Here is an 18,611-nt window from a genome sequence, read left to right as displayed (position 1 = left end):
TGGGCTTTTTTTCACCCTGTCGCATTAGATTTGGAGTCTGAGGACGATCAAATCCATAACATTTACTTGCTGTTGCCTAAGCCTAATAATATACTGTTCATCCGATCACTAATTAATATCGATATCCATGTTAATAATCTATCCCAAAACTATGAGGTGGGAAAGGCGTTGTCGACCCCCCTTCATTCAGGATTCCCCCATGCAGACTGTCTTTGAACCAAAAACTGTATAAATCTCAAAAAATACTTACGGCTCTTGATGATGATCGTTGTATAAATGGGAGGACAAGGAAAATGTTGCCTACCTTTAGAGTCCTGACGATGTGTGCGGTCCCAATGTCGACTGAAGACTGACGATCAGACACGACACTACACTCGTATATACCAGCCTTTTTGCCATTGGCAATATGAGCAAGCTATATATATGACGTCAACACCCACCCGTGGGCGCACCTAATAAGCTACCGAAGTTCCGAGTAGAAGGTCTGAGTCGCGTCGCCACCGGCACTCTCGGATCACCAGCGGATGTGCCATGAGTTGGCACATTTTCTGTTTTCATCAACTCTTTTGTTTGCCTGTTACAAGAATCTTTATAGTTCCGTGTTATTAAAAAGTCTTGACGCCAATAAGGTCGCTAGTGAGACTATCAAAGTATGTATATGGCCGATTGCTATTTCGATTGGTCTCAAATTTTCACTCAAATAATGGCTTTGTCTGTGAACTCTTTAGCCTGTTTGCCGGCCCATACTCGCCCCCTAAGGCCACACCGACTTGGTAATTTTATGGCCTGGCTCTAGGCCTGGGTATTCCATGGTAGTTAGCGACTATACGGAGTCGGGTACCCAGGCTACTGAAGCCCCACGACTCAAGAACTTAGTACATACATGTACGTACAGTGCCAGCGCCGATTCCTAAATTCCGCAAAATGCCAGTTTAAGCTGGCTTGTCGTATACGTCGCTATGTACTGCCGCAAGTTCACAGTCATCCGCTTTGTATTCCTGTGGTTTAGAGGCATTCCATTTTAGTCTAAACAACATCCTGCGATTCTCAGAACCTCTGAAGAGCCTAACACAACTTAGAATACTTCTCATAGAGTAAAGAAACTCTTTTTGCACAACAAGTGTTTTATTCACAGCCGACGTTTCGACGACGGTTATGACCGTCTGTCACCTTCCTCAGGGCAATTCTGACTGGTTCACATTGCACTGCAGCACAGGTGTCACTGTTATAGATGCATTTCCAAACGTACAATCGTAAAACACTTCTAATACTTCCAACAATACATCATTTTTTGTTCCGATATTCAAATACAACATCTACATTGTAGCTGGCAGATTTTAAAAACGTATAATGAGCGGGCAATATGCCTCACAACATTAAAACCTACATGCAGTAGTAGTAGTACGTTTCCGGGACCATCTTTTTTTTATGTTAATTCCTCACATCCTGGCGTGACGTCAGCTTTGACGACTTGCTTTTGTCGTTCAAGTTTATTTTTGGGTCCTACCGGAAGTAAGGTGCGACGCTTTAATCACCACTTCCTGTTTCCTGTGCCGTTGACTAAGGTGGGACAGGTAACTAACGGGTAAAGCTTATCTCAGCGCCTGAGGAATTCGATCAAACAATCCGAACAAGTAAAATGAAGCATGTAGACATACTAATACATTCATAATCACATTTGTGATATATACCCATATTTCTTGTCAAGTTTTTGTATATAATATACTAGCATGCTTGTATTATGGCATTATTGCGTCGTTATTTCTTCAATCTTTTTGTTTGAATAATATATTAGTAAACTAAAAGTGTATGTAGTAGATTTATACTTAACAACGAGAAGCATTCGTAAACTGTTGACAGAGATCGACCTAGCTATTTCAGAGTCACTTTTCCTTAAACATGTACAAGCCCCGTACAGGTGTATGTTTACTACAATTTAAAATAGTTTTTCAGTGGCGCAGTAGAAGCAGTACAACTTTTCTAGGGCACAGTATACTTAACCCAGGGCCCGGCTGGGCAGTCGTTTTGGAACGGAAATTATGAATTAAGACAGATAAACACAAATTTTTTTTTAGAAAATTGACCATGAGTAGTATTTGTGTATACTCTTCATACAAATTTGTCTATTTTTCTTTCCCTCAAAGTCAAACAACCGGGCCGGGCCCCGGCTTGAAAATGTGACCGTGCTCTAACGTACTATTAAACACCATAGGCCCTGAGTCAGGAAAACACGTTTATCATAGTACTTTTCGCCAGTTATGGGGCATAGAAGCAGTAGTATCGACCGCCGTGGTCGGTTGACGTAAATACAATGTAACACAACAGCCCGCCGGTGCGTCAGGTTTTGTTGTGTCAACCCAGGTGACCTCTGACCGGGCACGCAAGGTGCTCAGGTAACTACTTCCGGGTCGTTGCCCGGGTACCAGGTGACGCTTTGTTTGCGGCAGTAAACAGATTTCATTGATTGAGCGAGAGAGGGCTATCCGCTACAAATTCCCGGGTTTTAACACTTTAGAAGCCGACAGTGTGCCGAAGATTTGAGGGAGGATCCGTCTTTTGGGAGTGATTTTAGTTAGGAGTTAAAAACAAGGCGGCCAAACCATGGATATATCCACCAGTGCAAGACGCTATCCCGAAACAGGTACGTGGCTAGGCGCTGTAGCCAGGCCAGTATGGGAAACATGCTAGCAACGCGAAGGTCAACATACAATCGCCAATTGTGTTCTCTAGAGTAGAACGATCAGGCGCACAAGACGGTGCTTTTCCTTAATTATCATGTCAGTGTCTGTGTTTTATATTTGGACTACGTATTTTCAAGCGCTATAGGCTTTGTGTGATTAGCAACTCATACAAGTAAGCTCGACGATAAGACATGTATTGTTACAACATTGTCCAGTGTGTTTCATGTTTAGTCAGCCTTGACGGTAACAATTTTTACCTCTCTCAGACATTCGAATATTGACACATAATTACGTTGCGAATGGACCAGGGTGCGACTGAGTATATCTCCGTAATTCATTCGCCCCACCCCACGTGTTTTGCTGTATGTTTACTGTCAACATAGCTATGTACAGGCCCACAATTTGATTAATGGTTACCGATTTAACTCTAAACATGGGGCTCCATTTGCTTTGTCGGAAATTTATTCCTGTACTTCAATAAACATAAGGATTTACATTAGGTTCCTCATGCTATAACATCTACTGTTTAAAATTAGTCACATTGTTTTTGTTCACTTCGCCCCTACAGGTACAAGTTATAGACAAGAAGAGCTGAGATCGCTGGAGAACCACAGAACACCTATCTACAAGGAATGGATAAAGATAGGTTCGCTAGGGGGCGCAGGCAACATCCAGAAGGTCGTCCCAGATCCTCAGGTGAGACCAAAGAAGAATATTAGCTTAACGTGTGTGTGGAAAAAATGTGTGCGTAAAAATGTGTGTTTGTATATGTGTGTGTGTGTGTGTGTGTGTGTGTGTGTGTGTGTGTGTGTGTGTGTGTGTGTGTGTGTGTGTGTGTGTGTGTGTGTGTGTGTGTGTGTGTGTGTGTGTGTGTGTGTAAAAATTAAAAGGTGTGGGTAAAATATGTTCTAAATGTGTGTATAAAAATGTGTGACAAAATGTGCACTTTTTTTACACCGAGTGCAGCAATAATATGTCGTCATATGGCGACTGTAGACGTAACTGAAGCGTTAGTTTCGTCGCTGATGTTATTTTTGCATTATTCTAGGTACGACGAGACCGTCCCACCGTGAAAGAAGGTGTGTATAAGGGTTCCCGTATCTACGACCGTTACGAGCCGACAGCCACCCGGCCCCAGCCGTGGGTCGGTCTGGGCCCGGAGCCGGGGGCGAGGTACGTCAAGGTCGACCCCGACTACATCTCCCACCGGCACCGGCCGCTCGTCAACCCGGACGTCAGCCGGGGCGACATCACCGAGCTGCCGCACGCCAACAGCCTCCGCTCCTTCGCTGGAGGGGACGACTGCAGCGTCCAGTCCCCGTACGGTGCCATGATGCTCCCGCCTAACCCCTACTACACCCGCTGGCCGCAGGGCGTCTACCCCGACCCGAGAGGGCCCGTGTTCGACCCCAAGCCCGACTGGCCTGCGTGGATCGAGCCCCGGGAGCCCTACCCGCCCTTCCCCGAAGTCAACAACCGGCCCTGGCAGTACCGGAATCCGGAACCACCGCTAGCTCAGCCAAGAACGGAACGGAAAGAGGCTTTCCACGAGGTTAATAAACCACGCCCTCGCTAACTTTTTTCTTTAAGAACAATGTTCTCGTCCCATCCACAATGTGTACTCACTTTCTTTTTCTCTTTGTGGACCTCCTTTGCTGTTTATGTCTTCCACTATAGTTACTGTAGATTCTTTGTTGTAGCAGTACAAATGGTTTGCCTCCATACCACACAACTTTCTTATCATTGGTCATGTCAGTTTGTAGATTTTCTTATGATAGTTTAGATCCACGATATATGTTTATTCATTTTTTTTCTGCACTTAAATTTTGTAGTCATTAAAGCACGACATTATTCGTTTATTCAGATGATCCTGGACACGGCGAGACCAAACGAACCGCTGAACCTGCCCTATCCACCGGAGAGAGACCTCGACAAACCACAGAAGGAAGAACCTATCCTCATCCCCGCATAAACTCACACATCATACCACAGTAGTATAGATAATAGGATACCAGTACGTAATTTAATTAATGGACACTTGTAAATGTAAGGAGTGTACCACCTTCGTATAGTAACCCGACTATGCAATCAACAGTTTACAAAAGACGTTTAGCACAAACTAGATTTTACTATTCCAAATATGAACACATTACGCGGATGATGATTATCTTTGGTTTTGTTTGGTAGCACTTCTCATTTAAACGTATGATTTAACGCAGAAACGTCTTTGCAACAAAAAGTTTAAAATGTAAGTTTTAGTATATGACGTTATATAGTTAGTATTGTATAGCTTGAAATGTACAAATCAGGTTACTGTATACATAGTTAGTAGAACCAATGGTTCTCGACTTCAGTTTCGTTTGCCAAAGGATATAGTAGATATCCGTATTATGCCAAGCCAATATGTTGGTGGTTAATGGCATATATAACAATAAGAAAGCTCTATAATGTTAACAAACAACACTTCACAACTGTATATGTAAATGTACATAGACTATGTTGAATAAATAATTTGGCTGTATTTATTGTGTTCCTTGCATCATGGTTAGTCCCAAAAAGGAATTGATTCTGTAAATGTATCTATTTTAAATAACTCATACATTAATTATATTGTAGATCTAGAACAGCGAAACATTTCTTCATTTTAAAGAAAATATCTTACTTCAGAGTTGAGAAACGTAATTGATATAAAAACTATTTTTTCATGACGCCCCGTCTACAGAGAACAGAATACAACGGCAAGTACAGACCACATAGCAACGTAGCTCACAAAATATCAACTGAATTGATACTCCAAAGGTCCCCGTACTCAAGTTGCCTACAAAAACTTGATATAACACTGTGTCAACTTCGCGCAAGCTGTTTTTTTCTCGCGTAGCTCCCAGTGTGTGTTTTCTTTCTTCCCCGTCTCCATTCATACTAAATGAGCGTTGCGTGGCCCCCTTTATCTCGAATAACCCGCCATGGCAAACACCGTATCCTATAACAGGTGTGTAGAAAGGACTCACAAATGGCGGGGTGGTAACATTTGACCTTTTACCCTATTGTGTTACCTTTCCGGTATTTATTACACCTGTCGCCGGAGAGAGGGGTCTCGTGGAATGTTCAGTCTAGCGGTACGACGAGTTTTTCTCTCGGGATCGCCGTAAAAACTCACGCTGCGTAGTTTGACGAAGAGTGCAGTAAGATCGTAGCTTCGTTATAGACTATTGAATTGGTGGAGACTGTAAGGTAAGTGTTAGGAGTATGTTTTATCGCATTGTTTGTAGATAGAAGTCCATAGTTACGGCGAGCTTACAGCTGATTCTTTCGCTAACGATCCTGTATATTTGCGACTTTCCATATACAGCGAGTCAAGCCCAAACAGCGTAAAATCCTTACATATTAGTGTTCTACGTGTACCAGTTACGGTAAGACCTAGTCGGAAAGGTACAAAGTCGTCGACAAGGGTTACAATCTCATTCTCACGACTTCCCAAAAGCTTTACAAGCGTCCTTGGTTACCGTAAACAAAGGCATTATGTAGAGCCTGGTTTTACATGTTCCGATAACACAATCAGAGGTCTTAGTCCGGAACCACGCACTGGCAAGTCTCCTCCTCTCAATCTCTGTCCAAAGGTGGGTAGAAGTTCGGATTTTCGTTCCTCTTTGGCACTTTTGCAAAACTTTTCTTTAGTGTTTCCGTGGACCGTAGCGAGTGAAGATACAGTTACCTCCGAGACACTCATCCATAGCGTGGGGATCTTGTCTTTCATATAATATGTGGAAAATCTAACACCGTTTTCTTCACATAAACAATAGTCGTCTTTAAGTGGGGACCAAGGAGTAAAATTTCGTAAAGGACAAAAACGCGAATACGTTCCTTTAAAAATGGCAAACCGGGACGTTGTTCTCATTGACTTGTCTTTTTACACGTTGCCAAGTATTTGTTTTTGTTGTCAGTTCACCATATCGTGGTCGATCAACTGTTGTGTGTGGGCACTGGGTTTGCCCTTAAGGCATGTCATTTAACACAAGTGGACTTTAATTACGTTAATCTGATCGATGCGAAGACAACTGTAATGAATTTTAAATAAAGACTACAAACGGTTATTTTAAGATTAAAAAGATAAACAACCTGGATACATAAATACGTTTGTGAAGATAAGGGTAGAAAACTTGAATCAATAAGGTAATATTTTAGACTTTTCAACTGGATAAGAATTTAATAGCCAACTAATGAAGAGATGAAGAGTGTTGGAATAACACTTGAAATGTTTGGCAATTAAATTCTCATCCAGTTGGAAAGTCTAAAATACTACCTTATTGATTCATGTATACATAAATAGTGTAGCAGGTATTCGGAATAACTTATAGTTTTGTTGCGACTAAATTATTTACACGCTTTGATGGATTTTCCAAAGTAGCCGACAAAGCATCCAGCATTTGCTACATATGTATTGCCATCGTCCGAAAATCCCTTAGTTGTATCGTGGGACCCATTGGTATAAATTATTTAGCACTGAGACCTAGTTCTGTGGCCATGTGGTCAAACTGGATTGTCATGTTGTGTCGTAGATGTGGCTAAATTGATACCAAAAAGTAATCTCCAAGCAGATATCTGGCGGCTAAAGCGTCGCTATTGAAACTGGTAGGGAGTCCTCAGTCATCCAAGCAAAAAGAATTACTAGTAACCAATTGCAACCAATTTGATATTGTCTTTGTAGCCACCGACAGATCTGCTTGGAGATTAACCAAACACTGCGTTGTGGATTGTATCTGTAGCTCTAGTTGAAGTATTTACTATTTTTATTTGCCTTTCAGTTGAGACCACAATGCCAGACAAACTAAACCCTGTGGACGGTGAGGGTGTTCCCGTGCCCATGTTCGGTCGACCCAAGTTGGACCCGATCAAGGCGGGACAACGTCACCTCAACTTCCCGTTCATCGACCCTCCCCGGCCCATCGAGCTGGACTGGTCCTGGCGAAACCAGACCCGGCCCTGGTCCAACTTCGCGCCGCCCAGACCTGGGGCGAGCTACTCCTGGCCGACCGAGGCCCCAAACCCGAGGCTACGGCCCGAGCACGGCAACCCCCGAGGTCCGCAGTGGCCCCCGGAGGACCAGTGGCCGGCGTACCAGCGCCACCCGGCCCCGACGCCTCACACAGCCCGGGATCCCGTCCCCAAGATCGGCGAGAAGAACCTACCCTGGCCGAGGTCCGGGGTGTCGTGGAACGCCGTCACCACCGGCCCGGGGCCCTACTTCGGCGGGACCAAGGTACACGACCCCGAGGGTGACCAACTCTGGTGGTCCCTCCAACCTCAGTCCGGCTGGCCCAAGATCCCCTACCCGTGGTTCACGGGGCGACCCGAGCACAAGAGCCGCGCCAAGCTCCGCTCAGACGTGCCCGAGGACTACTTCGCCGTGCTGGGCCGACACAAGATGAGCTCCCACCTCATCAACAGGTTCCCCTGGAAGGCGGAGACCGTGCTGTACCAGACCACGAAGGAGGGATACTCACATCCTAAAGTAGTAGCCCCTAGACTTACAGCATAGAGAACATCGGGACAAAACAAGGACTGTACAATACTAATGTTGAACTTGAACATAATGTTGAAGAAACGTAGGACGCACTGCTACCAAAGAATGACAGTCCTTTATTTTGAGAAAGATGAAAAATCTAGAAAGATGGAGAGAAGAAACTTAGGACGCACTGTTACCAAAGAATGACAAAAGGCTTTTATTATGAGAAAGATGGAAAATCTAGTTTAAGGGGGGAGATTCTGAAGGTAAAAATGTGCTACTTCCAACTCTTCAAAGAAGAGATGATTGGGCCCTTAACAGATACGATTGCGCAACTATTTCATACAAGGGGTCAACCTTTATTTGATGTAAACCTTATACAGTATTGCTTCCCCAAATTTAGTTAATTGTATAATTCAGTTGTATATACGTACACACAGTTTGTCTAAAACTTGCATATGTACATCAAAGATGTCATGAATGTTAGAGTGACACACACGACATGTATTTTCATCATCACCTTCAAAAATATATGCAGTTGTTGATTTTAAAATGCTTGAGCTTTTTCACGTTGAGCTTGTTTGCTGAGGCACAAATGCTGCTATGATTTATGAAAAATTATGTTTTATTGTCTTGCATTAATGATAGTAATTAATGATATTAAGTCTAAGTGTATTCTAATTTGTCTTGCACAAATAAACATGTGACATTTTATGACTATCAACATGTTGCATATTTCTTATAATAACTATGAGTTCACATACATGTATTTGTTACTAATGACAGACTTAACAAAGCCCTTTAAATCTCCATTTAAGGGGAGTAAATTTTAGCAGTCTTTTTAAAGTTTGTCCTGGGAATTTATTACCATTAAATGGCAACATTTTTCCATATTCTGCCTTATACATGAATATATTAAACAAACAACCTACACAATAAAAGAGCTGCCTGTCCAAAACAGTTTTGAATCAGTTGTAACTTTAAAAAAGTTGATGTAAACTTACTTGCAGGACATGTCATTCAAGAATTGACTCCATAAAGTGAGTCCCTGTGTGCATATCTCTGTTGAAGCTGTCGTTTTTCTAGTACACAAATTGTTCTTTGACTAAGACTGAACCAATTTTATCATCATGCGCCTTATTACTTACACCTCATGATCTTGTATGTTTATCATACAAGAATCAAAGACAGACCATACTGTTGCAAAATTATCTCCCCATTGTCTTGCAAAAATTATCTGTAGTCTGATACAACTGTACAGTTCTTGCATAATATTATTCGTGAGTTTTTTTAGAGGGACACAAAATTACAAAGATCTTTACATGCTTTTTTCATGGCTGGAATGTTTGAAATACATAGTCATACAATGATTGCCATGACCTTAATTGAACTTGAGAAGCAATGCTTAGGTTAAATCAGTACTGAAATGTTAAACGATCATGAAATACATGTATAAATCTAACTACTACTACAAAAATATCTAAACACTGCATAATTATCACATACTGGGAGCATCCAATAAGTTCTCAGCCTTACCAAAAAAACAAAGGGCACAACTCACATTTCAGGGCATACTTGTTCAAGGATGAAGCTTGAGCCTACTGTGAATGTTTACCAAAACTCAAACTACAATGTATTGTGATCTTGACTTTGCAGGCTGCGTGCTTTCGTGCCCTGTATTTCTTGTTGAGGCCGAGAACTTACTGAATGCCCCTCATAGTGGAATTTACGTTAGTACAGATAACAAAACTAGGCTACAATCACAGGGAAACTGTTCATTTGATGGCACAAAGATACCAATCAGCAAACCCATGGCCATGCAGACAGTTTGTGATGTTAAGAGGTCTAACTTGCATCCATTCCTATTGCAGCTGCCAAACGTGGGAACTTGTCCTCCGAGCCAGACAAAACTTCTTCTAGATGAGGAATCTGCATAAAGAAGAAGTAGAAATAAACAGTATTAACTGACAGTATTACATTTACGCATCATTAAAATATATTCTCTGACATTACAACACACTTAATACTCAAAACAACACTTACTTGAAATAGGATCTGAAGTTACGTAGTTTCTCTTGCCTATTTGATGCATTTTAGGCATTCAATATTTGAAAAAAAAACTGATTGTATAACAGTTGATATAAATGACAACCTTACCAGTGTGTCATCAGTGTGATCCTGCAGTGCCAGTACCATACTTTCTATCTGGTCTCTTGTACAGCCATTCAGATATCCAGCAACTTGGCTCTCACCCTGTAAAAGTTAAGAATGTTAACTATTACTAGTACTAGTAGTCAAGTCAAGCACTTTTACATGACATGTATCTGTATATTTTGGTCATCTAACCTTTCTGTAATACTTGTACACACTTTGTACCTAGTCATTTGAATTGTGTTTTAGAATAGAAGACTGGACTTGACAATTTTGCTGCTGCAGAGGTGCGTCTCTTACATCTAGGAACCTTCTGTTGTGCTACAGATGTAAGAATGCTGAGCTGTATCCTTTTTCTTTGTTCGCGGCTTTTGGCCACAGCCATTTTTTAACATCTTACGAGCTTGATTCTGAATTCATGACTTGGTTAAAAACAATCTTACCTTTGGCAGTGCCTTGACTATGTCTGCCAAGAATTCGACCGTCACACTGTACAGCATATGTACTTCCATCAAGTTCCTCACAACTGGCAAAGGATCTTGGGATTTGCCATGATCCTCTGAACTGCTAGCCTCTACATCCTGGGACTGACTGGAGTCTGTTCTAGGGCTGCCCTCTGCACAAGTTCTGGTGCCTGTCCTGTTCACATCAGGTTCAGTTTTGTCTTCAGTTCTGTGCCTGGTGGAACGTGGAGTGGAAACTGGAGTGGATTTACAACTTGCTCCCGCTGCAGCGAGGGTCATACTGGTCCTGCGGTCTTCCTGGATGACCTCAAACAGCTGCATGACACACTCAACACAACTGGAGTCTGAAAGAACAAAAAAGATCACTGTTAGAAGAAAACATCAAAAAAACCTAAATTAGGGTTACCAAGAAACCCTAAACTAGGGTTACCAAAAATACCTAAATTAGGGTTGCCCCCAGTACCAAGAAACCCTAAATTAGGGTTGGGAAAGGCACTTTACTGTTTACATGACTTTTGTCACTCTACACAGGTTAAAATTGGACAATACAATGTCCTAGACACCCCACTGGCCCTATGGCCTCAAAGAGGCAATGGGACTGTCTTTACATTTTTCATTTTAGGAAAAAAATGAGCTCACTTTTCTCCAGTAGAACTAGTCCCTCCTCCCCAGCTGAAGAAAACAGCACGTTGAGTACAGACATGGCGGAGGCCAGACTTCTCTCCCTCCCTCCTACCGCAATGACATCCTCACTGCACACCCGGGATATGTGAGCTGTCAGCAGGGGGAACAGCACACCTGTACATTCAACTGAACATAAACACAGACCTCTGTCAGTACAGGGGGAACAGCACACCTGTACATTCAACTGGACACAAACACAGCTCGCTGTCAGCAAGGGTGGACAGCACACCTGTAGATTCAACTGTAACACAAACACAGCTCACTGTCAGCACAGGGGGAATAGCACACCTGTACATTCAACTGGGGAACAGCACACCTGTACATGTACATTCAACTAGACACAAACATATAGCTCACTATCAGCATGAGAGAACAGCACACCTGTACATTCAACTGGACATAAACACAGCTCACTGTCAGCACAGGGGGAACAGCACACCTGTACATTCAACTGGACATAAACACAGACCTCTGTCAGTACAGGGGGAACAGCACACCTGTACATTCAACTGGACATAAACACAGCTCACTGTCAGCACAGGGGGAACAGCACACCTGTACATTCAACTGGACACAAACACAGCTCACTATCAACAGGGGGAACAGCACATCTGTACATTCAACTGGACATAAACATAAATCACTGTCAGTAGGGGGAACAGCACACCTGTACATCCAACTGGCCATAAACATAGCTCACTGTCAGCACAGGGGAACAGCACACCTGTACATTCAACTGGATATAAACACAGCTCACTGTCAGCGTGGGGAAACAGCACACCTGTACATTCAACTGAACATAAACATAGCTCACACTCAGCAGGAGGAACAGCATGCCTGTACATTCAACTGCATATAAACATAGGTCACTGTCTGCAAGGGGACAGCACACCTGTTCATTCAACTGGATATAAACATAGATCATTGTCAGCATGGGAAAACAGCACACCTGTATATTCAACTGGACATAAACATAGGTCACTGTCTGCAAAGGGAACAGCACACCTGTACATTCAACTGGACATAAACAATTTAGAAAGTTAGATAAACATGTATACATACAAAATTTCACTTTGATATTTAATTATCTTTCTTTGTGGCATTTATTTTCTGTAACTACTCATAAAGGTATGTTCTCGTCTCATATACAATGTAATAAAGCTGATAACTGCAACACTGTTAGTGTTACTGATGTAAAAAAAAAGCTGCTTGCAGTTCCAACTCATTTTGCTAGGTGTCCTCACTAGCCTACTAGTAGTAGTGGCAAGCTTCAAATTCACCCACCTAAAGCCTGCACTCCGTTTTCTGTAGTTGACAGCAGTTGTAGACAGTGTAGGTATGAATCTACAGTCAGCTCCTTCTCTTCACTGTAGCATAGAAATTAAAGATGATACAACATCATGTAAGACCTGTGCATTTTTCAGGTAGTTTTGACCATGACTAATAAGTTCAACACCCAAATTAGACGCTATGCTACATTGTAATAATACATGTAGTTACACATGCATACTTCATTGTGTCAAACAATAAAATCACAGTCTAGGGACAAGAAGTAGGTAGCTTTCAGGAAACAGACACGATTTTCTTTTCTAAAACAGAACTGCTGCTTATATTTTATCTTAAACCCACACTACATGTACAGTCAAACCTGCCAAGGTGACCACCTCTTCAAGCTGACTACCTGGCCATGGTGACCGTTTTTTTTGGTCCCCCATATTTTCCCCATTGACATTAAGCAACCTGTCCAAGGTGACCACCTGGCCAATGTGACCGCGACTGCCCTGAGTTGGTTCTGTTGAAAGCCCAATACCTACCCATGGTGATCACATCATTTTCGATCATGTTGATTATTGATGATAACTAATGAGAAATCATGGAGAAACTAGCCAGTTTACCCGGCTGCTGGATGATGTTTTTGTTTGACCTAAATTGTTCCATGTGCCACCCTCCCCACATGCATTCACCACAGAACTGAAGATGCTTACAGCATGCCTACAGCATTTGACATTAAAACATCTCGACTTAAAAACCATTTATGTCATTTATTCAGTCATGTTGTATGGCGACCCTCTTCAAGGAGACCACCTGTCCAATGTGACCACTTTTCTTTGGTCCCCTGGGTGGCTGGCTTGAACAGGTTTGACTGTATATCTAGTCATCAGCCTATAGCCCAAGACTACACATCAGAAGAGAAGTGCCCACCCTGCCTGTTTGATGGCCTCGTGTAACCCCTGTACAAACTCAGGCGTCGCCCAGGCAACCAGCAACTCTTCATCCACATCCAGTAACAGGTCCAGCAGGGAGCTCAGGTTATGTAACAAGTCAACTGGAATCAACAACACAACTCAGACACATCAATAATATGGTCAATTGTATCAACACAAAAATGTACCCTAGTAATCAGTAATGAAATATATCTTACAAAAAGTAATATAATGGTTCTAGAATGAACGGTAAATGACTTTATATTTCGTGGTACTTTTATATTTGCGGTTTTCATGGTCACTTCAGTAGCACGAACTAATCATTACCGGGAACAAAAATTCGCCAACTTTCTTTTTGCTGCACCTGCCGCCACACAAACATATAGTTCTGTGAACATGTCCATTTTCTCAGAGTCAGACTAAAAAACTTCTGCTACCGTGAACATAAAGAGAATTTGAATGACTGCAAAACTGGTCAATGCATTTAGTTTCTATTGCCAAACCAAGGATCTTTTCAATCAGATCGATAGAAGGTAGTGATGCATACCTAAACCCAATTTCAGGTTCAGGTCCGGATTCAAGTCCAGAGGTTTAGGTTCAGGTCCGGACTTAAGTCCAGACCTAAACCCATGGCATATACAAAATTGCTTGTTGGCAACCTTACAATGTTGTCTGGGTGAAACTTTGGCCACATAACATGGAGGCTGGTACTTGACGATGCCCGATGGCAATGTTTTCTTCATTTTGCAGCAAAGATTTTGCAATCTACGGAAGGTTTTAGGTGGTTTAAAAAGAAAAGGGGTATGTGAAATGGTCTTTTATGGTAATAAGTCCGGACTCGGTTCTTGACTTTTAGGTTTTTTTGGACTTGAACCTAAACATTCTTACAAGTCTGGATCCAAGTCCAGTGAACCGGTATGCACCACTAATAGAAGGCATTTCATATCTGGCAATTCATTAAAATGGCATATATCTGATGCTTCTAAATGAAAGGAACATTTGCAAAGAAGACCTTACCATTGGTAGAACTCTGTAACATAAAGAGAATGGCACTGTAGACTGCACTACCCTTCTTCATGGGACTCAGCCAGTTTGTTCTGACGTCTTTGTTGGAAACACAGGTGTGGATTAACCTGGAGTGATGCAGAGGTATGTTTTAGTACAAAAGAATCACCATACATTGTTAGAGAAAAAACACTCAAAAGTACACCTTTAACATTACAACATACATTACCAATAAAGCAGTGTACGTGTAAATGTGCATATTAAGTTTTATAGTTGAGAACAGTGCAACTTGATAAAATTAAAAATATAAAGCCAACCTTATTGCTTCTACAAGTGTGGGTGCATCTGGGTCCTCCAGCAGAACTAGAATAACATCTCTGGATAGAGTAGATAAGAAATATTGTCATTTAAATGAACATCACTGTAACTACACATATACATGTATGTACAACATGATAAAGGATTGTCGCTAGCTGAGACAATTTTTTTAGGTCTTAGATATTAGGTATTTTACCTTGTTGGATTCTATTATTAATTCACATGACATCATTCCACCGTGATTCTTTCACAACATGAGTTATACTCACACCAGTTTTTCATTGTTACTGATCTCCTGACAGATTTCATCACAGCATGCCATGTTGCCCAGGATCCCTACACAGATTTCCTTGGAAATGAATACACAAAAAAACTGTCATTGAAGATGATGTACTATAGTATTCAGCTAGTTTTTTTTTTTCTTTCAGAGATGGATATTCATTACCTAGAAGTTCAAAACTGTATAAAATGGTAATGCTCAACTTGTAACGTTTAAAACTACAAAAAAAAACATGCACAATTGGTATACTTTCATTACATAATGCATATTTCTCTATAGTTAGCAAAACAGCAAGATTTACATAGATTTGCTTGCAGTTTTTTACTCCCCTAGTCAATAGTAAATTCCCCAGATGAATGTGATGTAGATGTACTCACAGTGACCCTGGGAGCTCGAGACTTGTTGATGACTCCCATCAGGATGTTTACTGCATGGAACTCTTGTAGGAATCGTGCAACATCCTGTGAATTGAAATAAGGAAAACATAGGCTTTAGTAGCACTATTTCAGGATCTCACCAAAAACCTTTCATACGAAACTTGCAGTGAAGACATGTATAGGTACATGTACACATACTTTTGACATTTGCCATGTGTAACACCTAGATTAGGAAAAAACAACAACTTTGAACCATTCAATAAAAATCTGGCCCCTACTTTGTTAATGGACATGTCCCACAGTTTGCATAGCTCATCTTCCAACTCTTCATCAATATCAATCCCAGCAGCCCCTGCTTCTTCCTCTTTCTTCACTTCAGTCTGGTCTTTCTTCTCTACTTCCTATAAAAGGATTAAAAGGGTAAAATTGTTTGATTAGCATTATTTAAACATTTTACTTGGCAGAGTTTGATTTGTCTAGCCTGGGTACCATCTGGATTTTCGCTCTGCAACTCCGGTCATGATTTTTTTAGCATTGCGGAGTGAAAATCCTGATGATACCCAGGCTATGATTTGCCTTAGCAGTTGGAACATTCAATAGATGTTACCTCTCCTTGTAGTTCATCTTCAAGGGGAGAGAGTTGAAAATTAACAAGTATGGTGGCCAGGCTAAACATTTTTCTTTGTTTGGTCCTTTTATGTTTTATTAAAACATTAAAGGAACAAAGAAAAATGTAATTTATGATTCATGAGATGTCATTGAGGTCATGAGGGAATTTGAAGAGGTCAGAGTCAAATATAACAACTCAAAAGTCAAGATTACAAATGTACATGGCTACAGGCTACATGATTGAATTCCTAACAAATCCATAAACATATATATACTGTAGCAGTATTTGTGATATTAAAACCCATAAGCATGTATCCTTACACATCAACATCAACATCTACATTCAACAGTCCTGACCTGAATGAGGTTCATTAACGTAGTGAAGAACCAGTGTTTGCTGTAGGCCGTGTCTCCGATGTTGTCGGCATGGAGATCCACGCCCTCTCCCAGCATCTCCGCAGGGGGCGGCGATGGGTTTCTGGACGGGATCCTCAGCGGGGAGAGAGAGTTCTCTGCAGAGGGCACCAGGCAGGTGGGGAGGTCAATACCAACGATCGCTGTTTTTGTTTACATCAATTGTTAATAGTAAACATATGCAAATTATTGTTAAGGCAAATGTAAATTATTGGCTGGTAGGAGAGTCTGGACAAGCACATGAAACAAAAGAAGCTGATGTATGACTAGACAGAGCTCTAGATCATCCCCAGAAGCCTGAGATGTCAACGCACTGAAAGAAAAAAAGCGGCCTAAACTGGAACTACATCTCCTAAGTTACCTGGCCAAAAGCATCTACTACATACGTGTACTCTACTCCAGTATACTGTAGGCAAATCACCTAATCACCACCTGCTTTATGCCTATCACTCGCTAGCTCTAATGTTATGGCAATTGCTCACTGTTCTAACATGTTAATTGAACCAATGAACATGCAGCTTATCAAATGTTATCGACTCTCAATGCTTGGAGAGGTAAAAAAAGTATGAAAAGATATTAATTAGGTAACTACAATTCAATTATTTGTTGATTAGCTAAATATTACTCATAAGATGATCGTGGAAATATGATTTCTATATGACCTATATAATTTGCTGAACAAACTGTGTACCCTGTTGATGATACCAAGGAAACAACACACAAACACATAAAGCACCGTTCTTGTGAAGTACAACAGTTACTGTACTAACAACATGTTAATATCAACATGCAACATTTTGATCCATGCATATGCATCTTTTTTTTTCTTCCAGAAAAGCTCTCTTTCTCATTAATCACAATATCAAATCCAATATTCACCTTCACTAGACATTTTCCGAGTTTTGCAGCACCGATTTTTGTGCAAGAATTACCACAGGTTTAACATTTGCCTGCACAAAGACTGTGACATGTGGGAGGGGGGCTCAGCACGCGGCCATGTTGGTAATCTCGTTCCGTCTGTCTCGTTCCCAGGTCTGACAGATTTGTTGTTGTTTACAAAAAAAGTTTTGGTGCATAAATTATGTAAATTTATTCAAGATCACACCCCAGATAGACAAATAAATTAACCAATCAGGCAGTCGATGTTGGGGGCCTGTGACTGGGTGTGACCAATCAGAGAGAAGGTGTTGTCGAATGATTTGGGTCATACCACTTCGACCATATGTAGGTGAACACCTGAAAGTTTCTTTATACCAAATATTATACATATATGTCGATTGTGTTTCATCGTTTACCATCAATAACCTAATTATTTGATACTTAACTATCTTTTATGTACAATTTTTTGGAGTATTGTTATTGAAAACATGTTGATACGGTAGGGGTTGACCTACATTCAGAATGGAATAGACTGTATTTCACCTAACGCGTCACGTGAACGATGGCAACAAAAATGGCGAAGGCTACTACGTGACCCAGTTTGTCTCAGTTTTGTGGCTGTCTTGGTCGGTTCTCTCGGGCTTCTCTTCCCGAGCCGACAAGATGAACATTTCCTTCTCAGGATGTGGTTTTCTGGGGATGTACCATGTTGGGGTGGCGTCCTGCATCATGCAGCACGCGCCCAATCTCCAGCTGCTGAAGTTGGGAGGAGCCTCCGCCGGGGCGATGAGTGCCGCTATGCTGCTGTTTGGGTGCGATCTCAGTAAGTCGAAACTATTTTCCCGAAGTCTTCCTGTAGTACAGTACGGTCTCGATCATACTTTACATTCTTGGCTACCCGTGTTACCGATAAGATTAGAATTTATCTTCACCAAGTTCTCTACCAGAAGTTCACAGGATTTCAAAACAAACGTCAACATACGTTTGTATAAATTTTTGAAAACGCAACGTTTTGGTTCCATCATAATTTTTTGTTTTGGTA

The 18,611-nt window shown here is 41.5% G+C and overlaps 4 protein-coding genes across 5 annotated transcripts in view; 3 read left to right on the top strand and 1 right to left on the bottom strand.

Annotated features, from left to right (window-relative positions):
* Positions 1–2,418: 2,418 nt before the first annotated feature.
* Positions 2,419–5,194, top strand: LOC109482989. The gene is made up of 4 exons (XM_019785948.1): positions 2,419–2,641; positions 3,250–3,377; positions 3,730–4,233; positions 4,546–5,194. The coding sequence occupies exons 1-4, from the start codon at positions 2,602–2,604 to the stop codon at positions 4,651–4,653; spliced, it is 780 nt and encodes a 259-aa protein (XP_019641507.1). The 5' UTR covers positions 2,419–2,601; the 3' UTR covers positions 4,654–5,194.
* Positions 5,195–5,747: 553 nt separating this feature from the next.
* LOC109482983 lies at positions 5,748–8,908 on the top strand. Of its 2 annotated transcripts, none has more exons than XM_019785940.1 (2): positions 5,748–5,912; positions 7,484–8,908. In XM_019785940.1, the coding sequence occupies exon 2, from the start codon at positions 7,495–7,497 to the stop codon at positions 8,215–8,217; it is 723 nt and encodes a 240-aa protein (XP_019641499.1). In that variant the 5' UTR covers positions 5,748–5,912; positions 7,484–7,494; the 3' UTR covers positions 8,218–8,908. The 2 variants fall into 2 exon arrangements, with proteins under 2 accessions (XP_019641499.1, XP_019641500.1); XM_019785941.1 differs by lacking the exon at positions 5,748–5,912 and adding an exon at positions 6,128–6,298.
* Positions 8,909–9,924: 1,016 nt separating this feature from the next.
* Positions 9,925–17,750, bottom strand: LOC109482982 (protein saal1-like). Its single transcript, XM_019785938.1, has 13 exons — positions 17,570–17,750; positions 16,634–16,788; positions 15,946–16,068; positions 15,668–15,751; positions 15,280–15,359; positions 15,010–15,069; positions 14,705–14,820; positions 13,686–13,809; positions 12,768–12,850; positions 11,439–11,609; positions 10,779–11,143; positions 10,342–10,437; positions 9,925–10,113 (listed from the first exon to the last, which is right to left on the bottom strand). Exons 1-13 carry the CDS (start codon positions 17,580–17,582, stop codon positions 10,030–10,032), a joined length of 1,554 nt encoding a protein of 517 aa, XP_019641497.1. The 5' UTR covers positions 17,583–17,750; the 3' UTR covers positions 9,925–10,029.
* A 370-nt stretch (positions 17,751–18,120) lies between these two features.
* Positions 18,121–18,611, top strand: part of LOC109482984 (patatin-like phospholipase domain-containing protein 2) — an 8,809-nt gene continuing 8,318 nt past the window's right edge. Inside the window, exon 1 of the mRNA XM_019785942.1 lies at positions 18,121–18,392. Within this exon, the coding sequence (XP_019641501.1) occupies positions 18,233–18,392 (160 nt within the window). The 5' untranslated portion in view covers positions 18,121–18,232. The remainder of the gene's footprint in view (positions 18,393–18,611) is intronic.

This window comes from Branchiostoma belcheri, unplaced genomic scaffold (assembly GCF_001625305.1).
Source record: "Branchiostoma belcheri isolate BF01 breed outbred unplaced genomic scaffold, Haploidv18h27 scaffold61, whole genome shotgun sequence".
NCBI classification, from domain to species: domain Eukaryota; kingdom Metazoa; phylum Chordata; class Leptocardii; order Amphioxiformes; family Branchiostomatidae; genus Branchiostoma; species Branchiostoma belcheri.
This window is presented reverse-complemented; position numbering and strand designations above follow the sequence as displayed.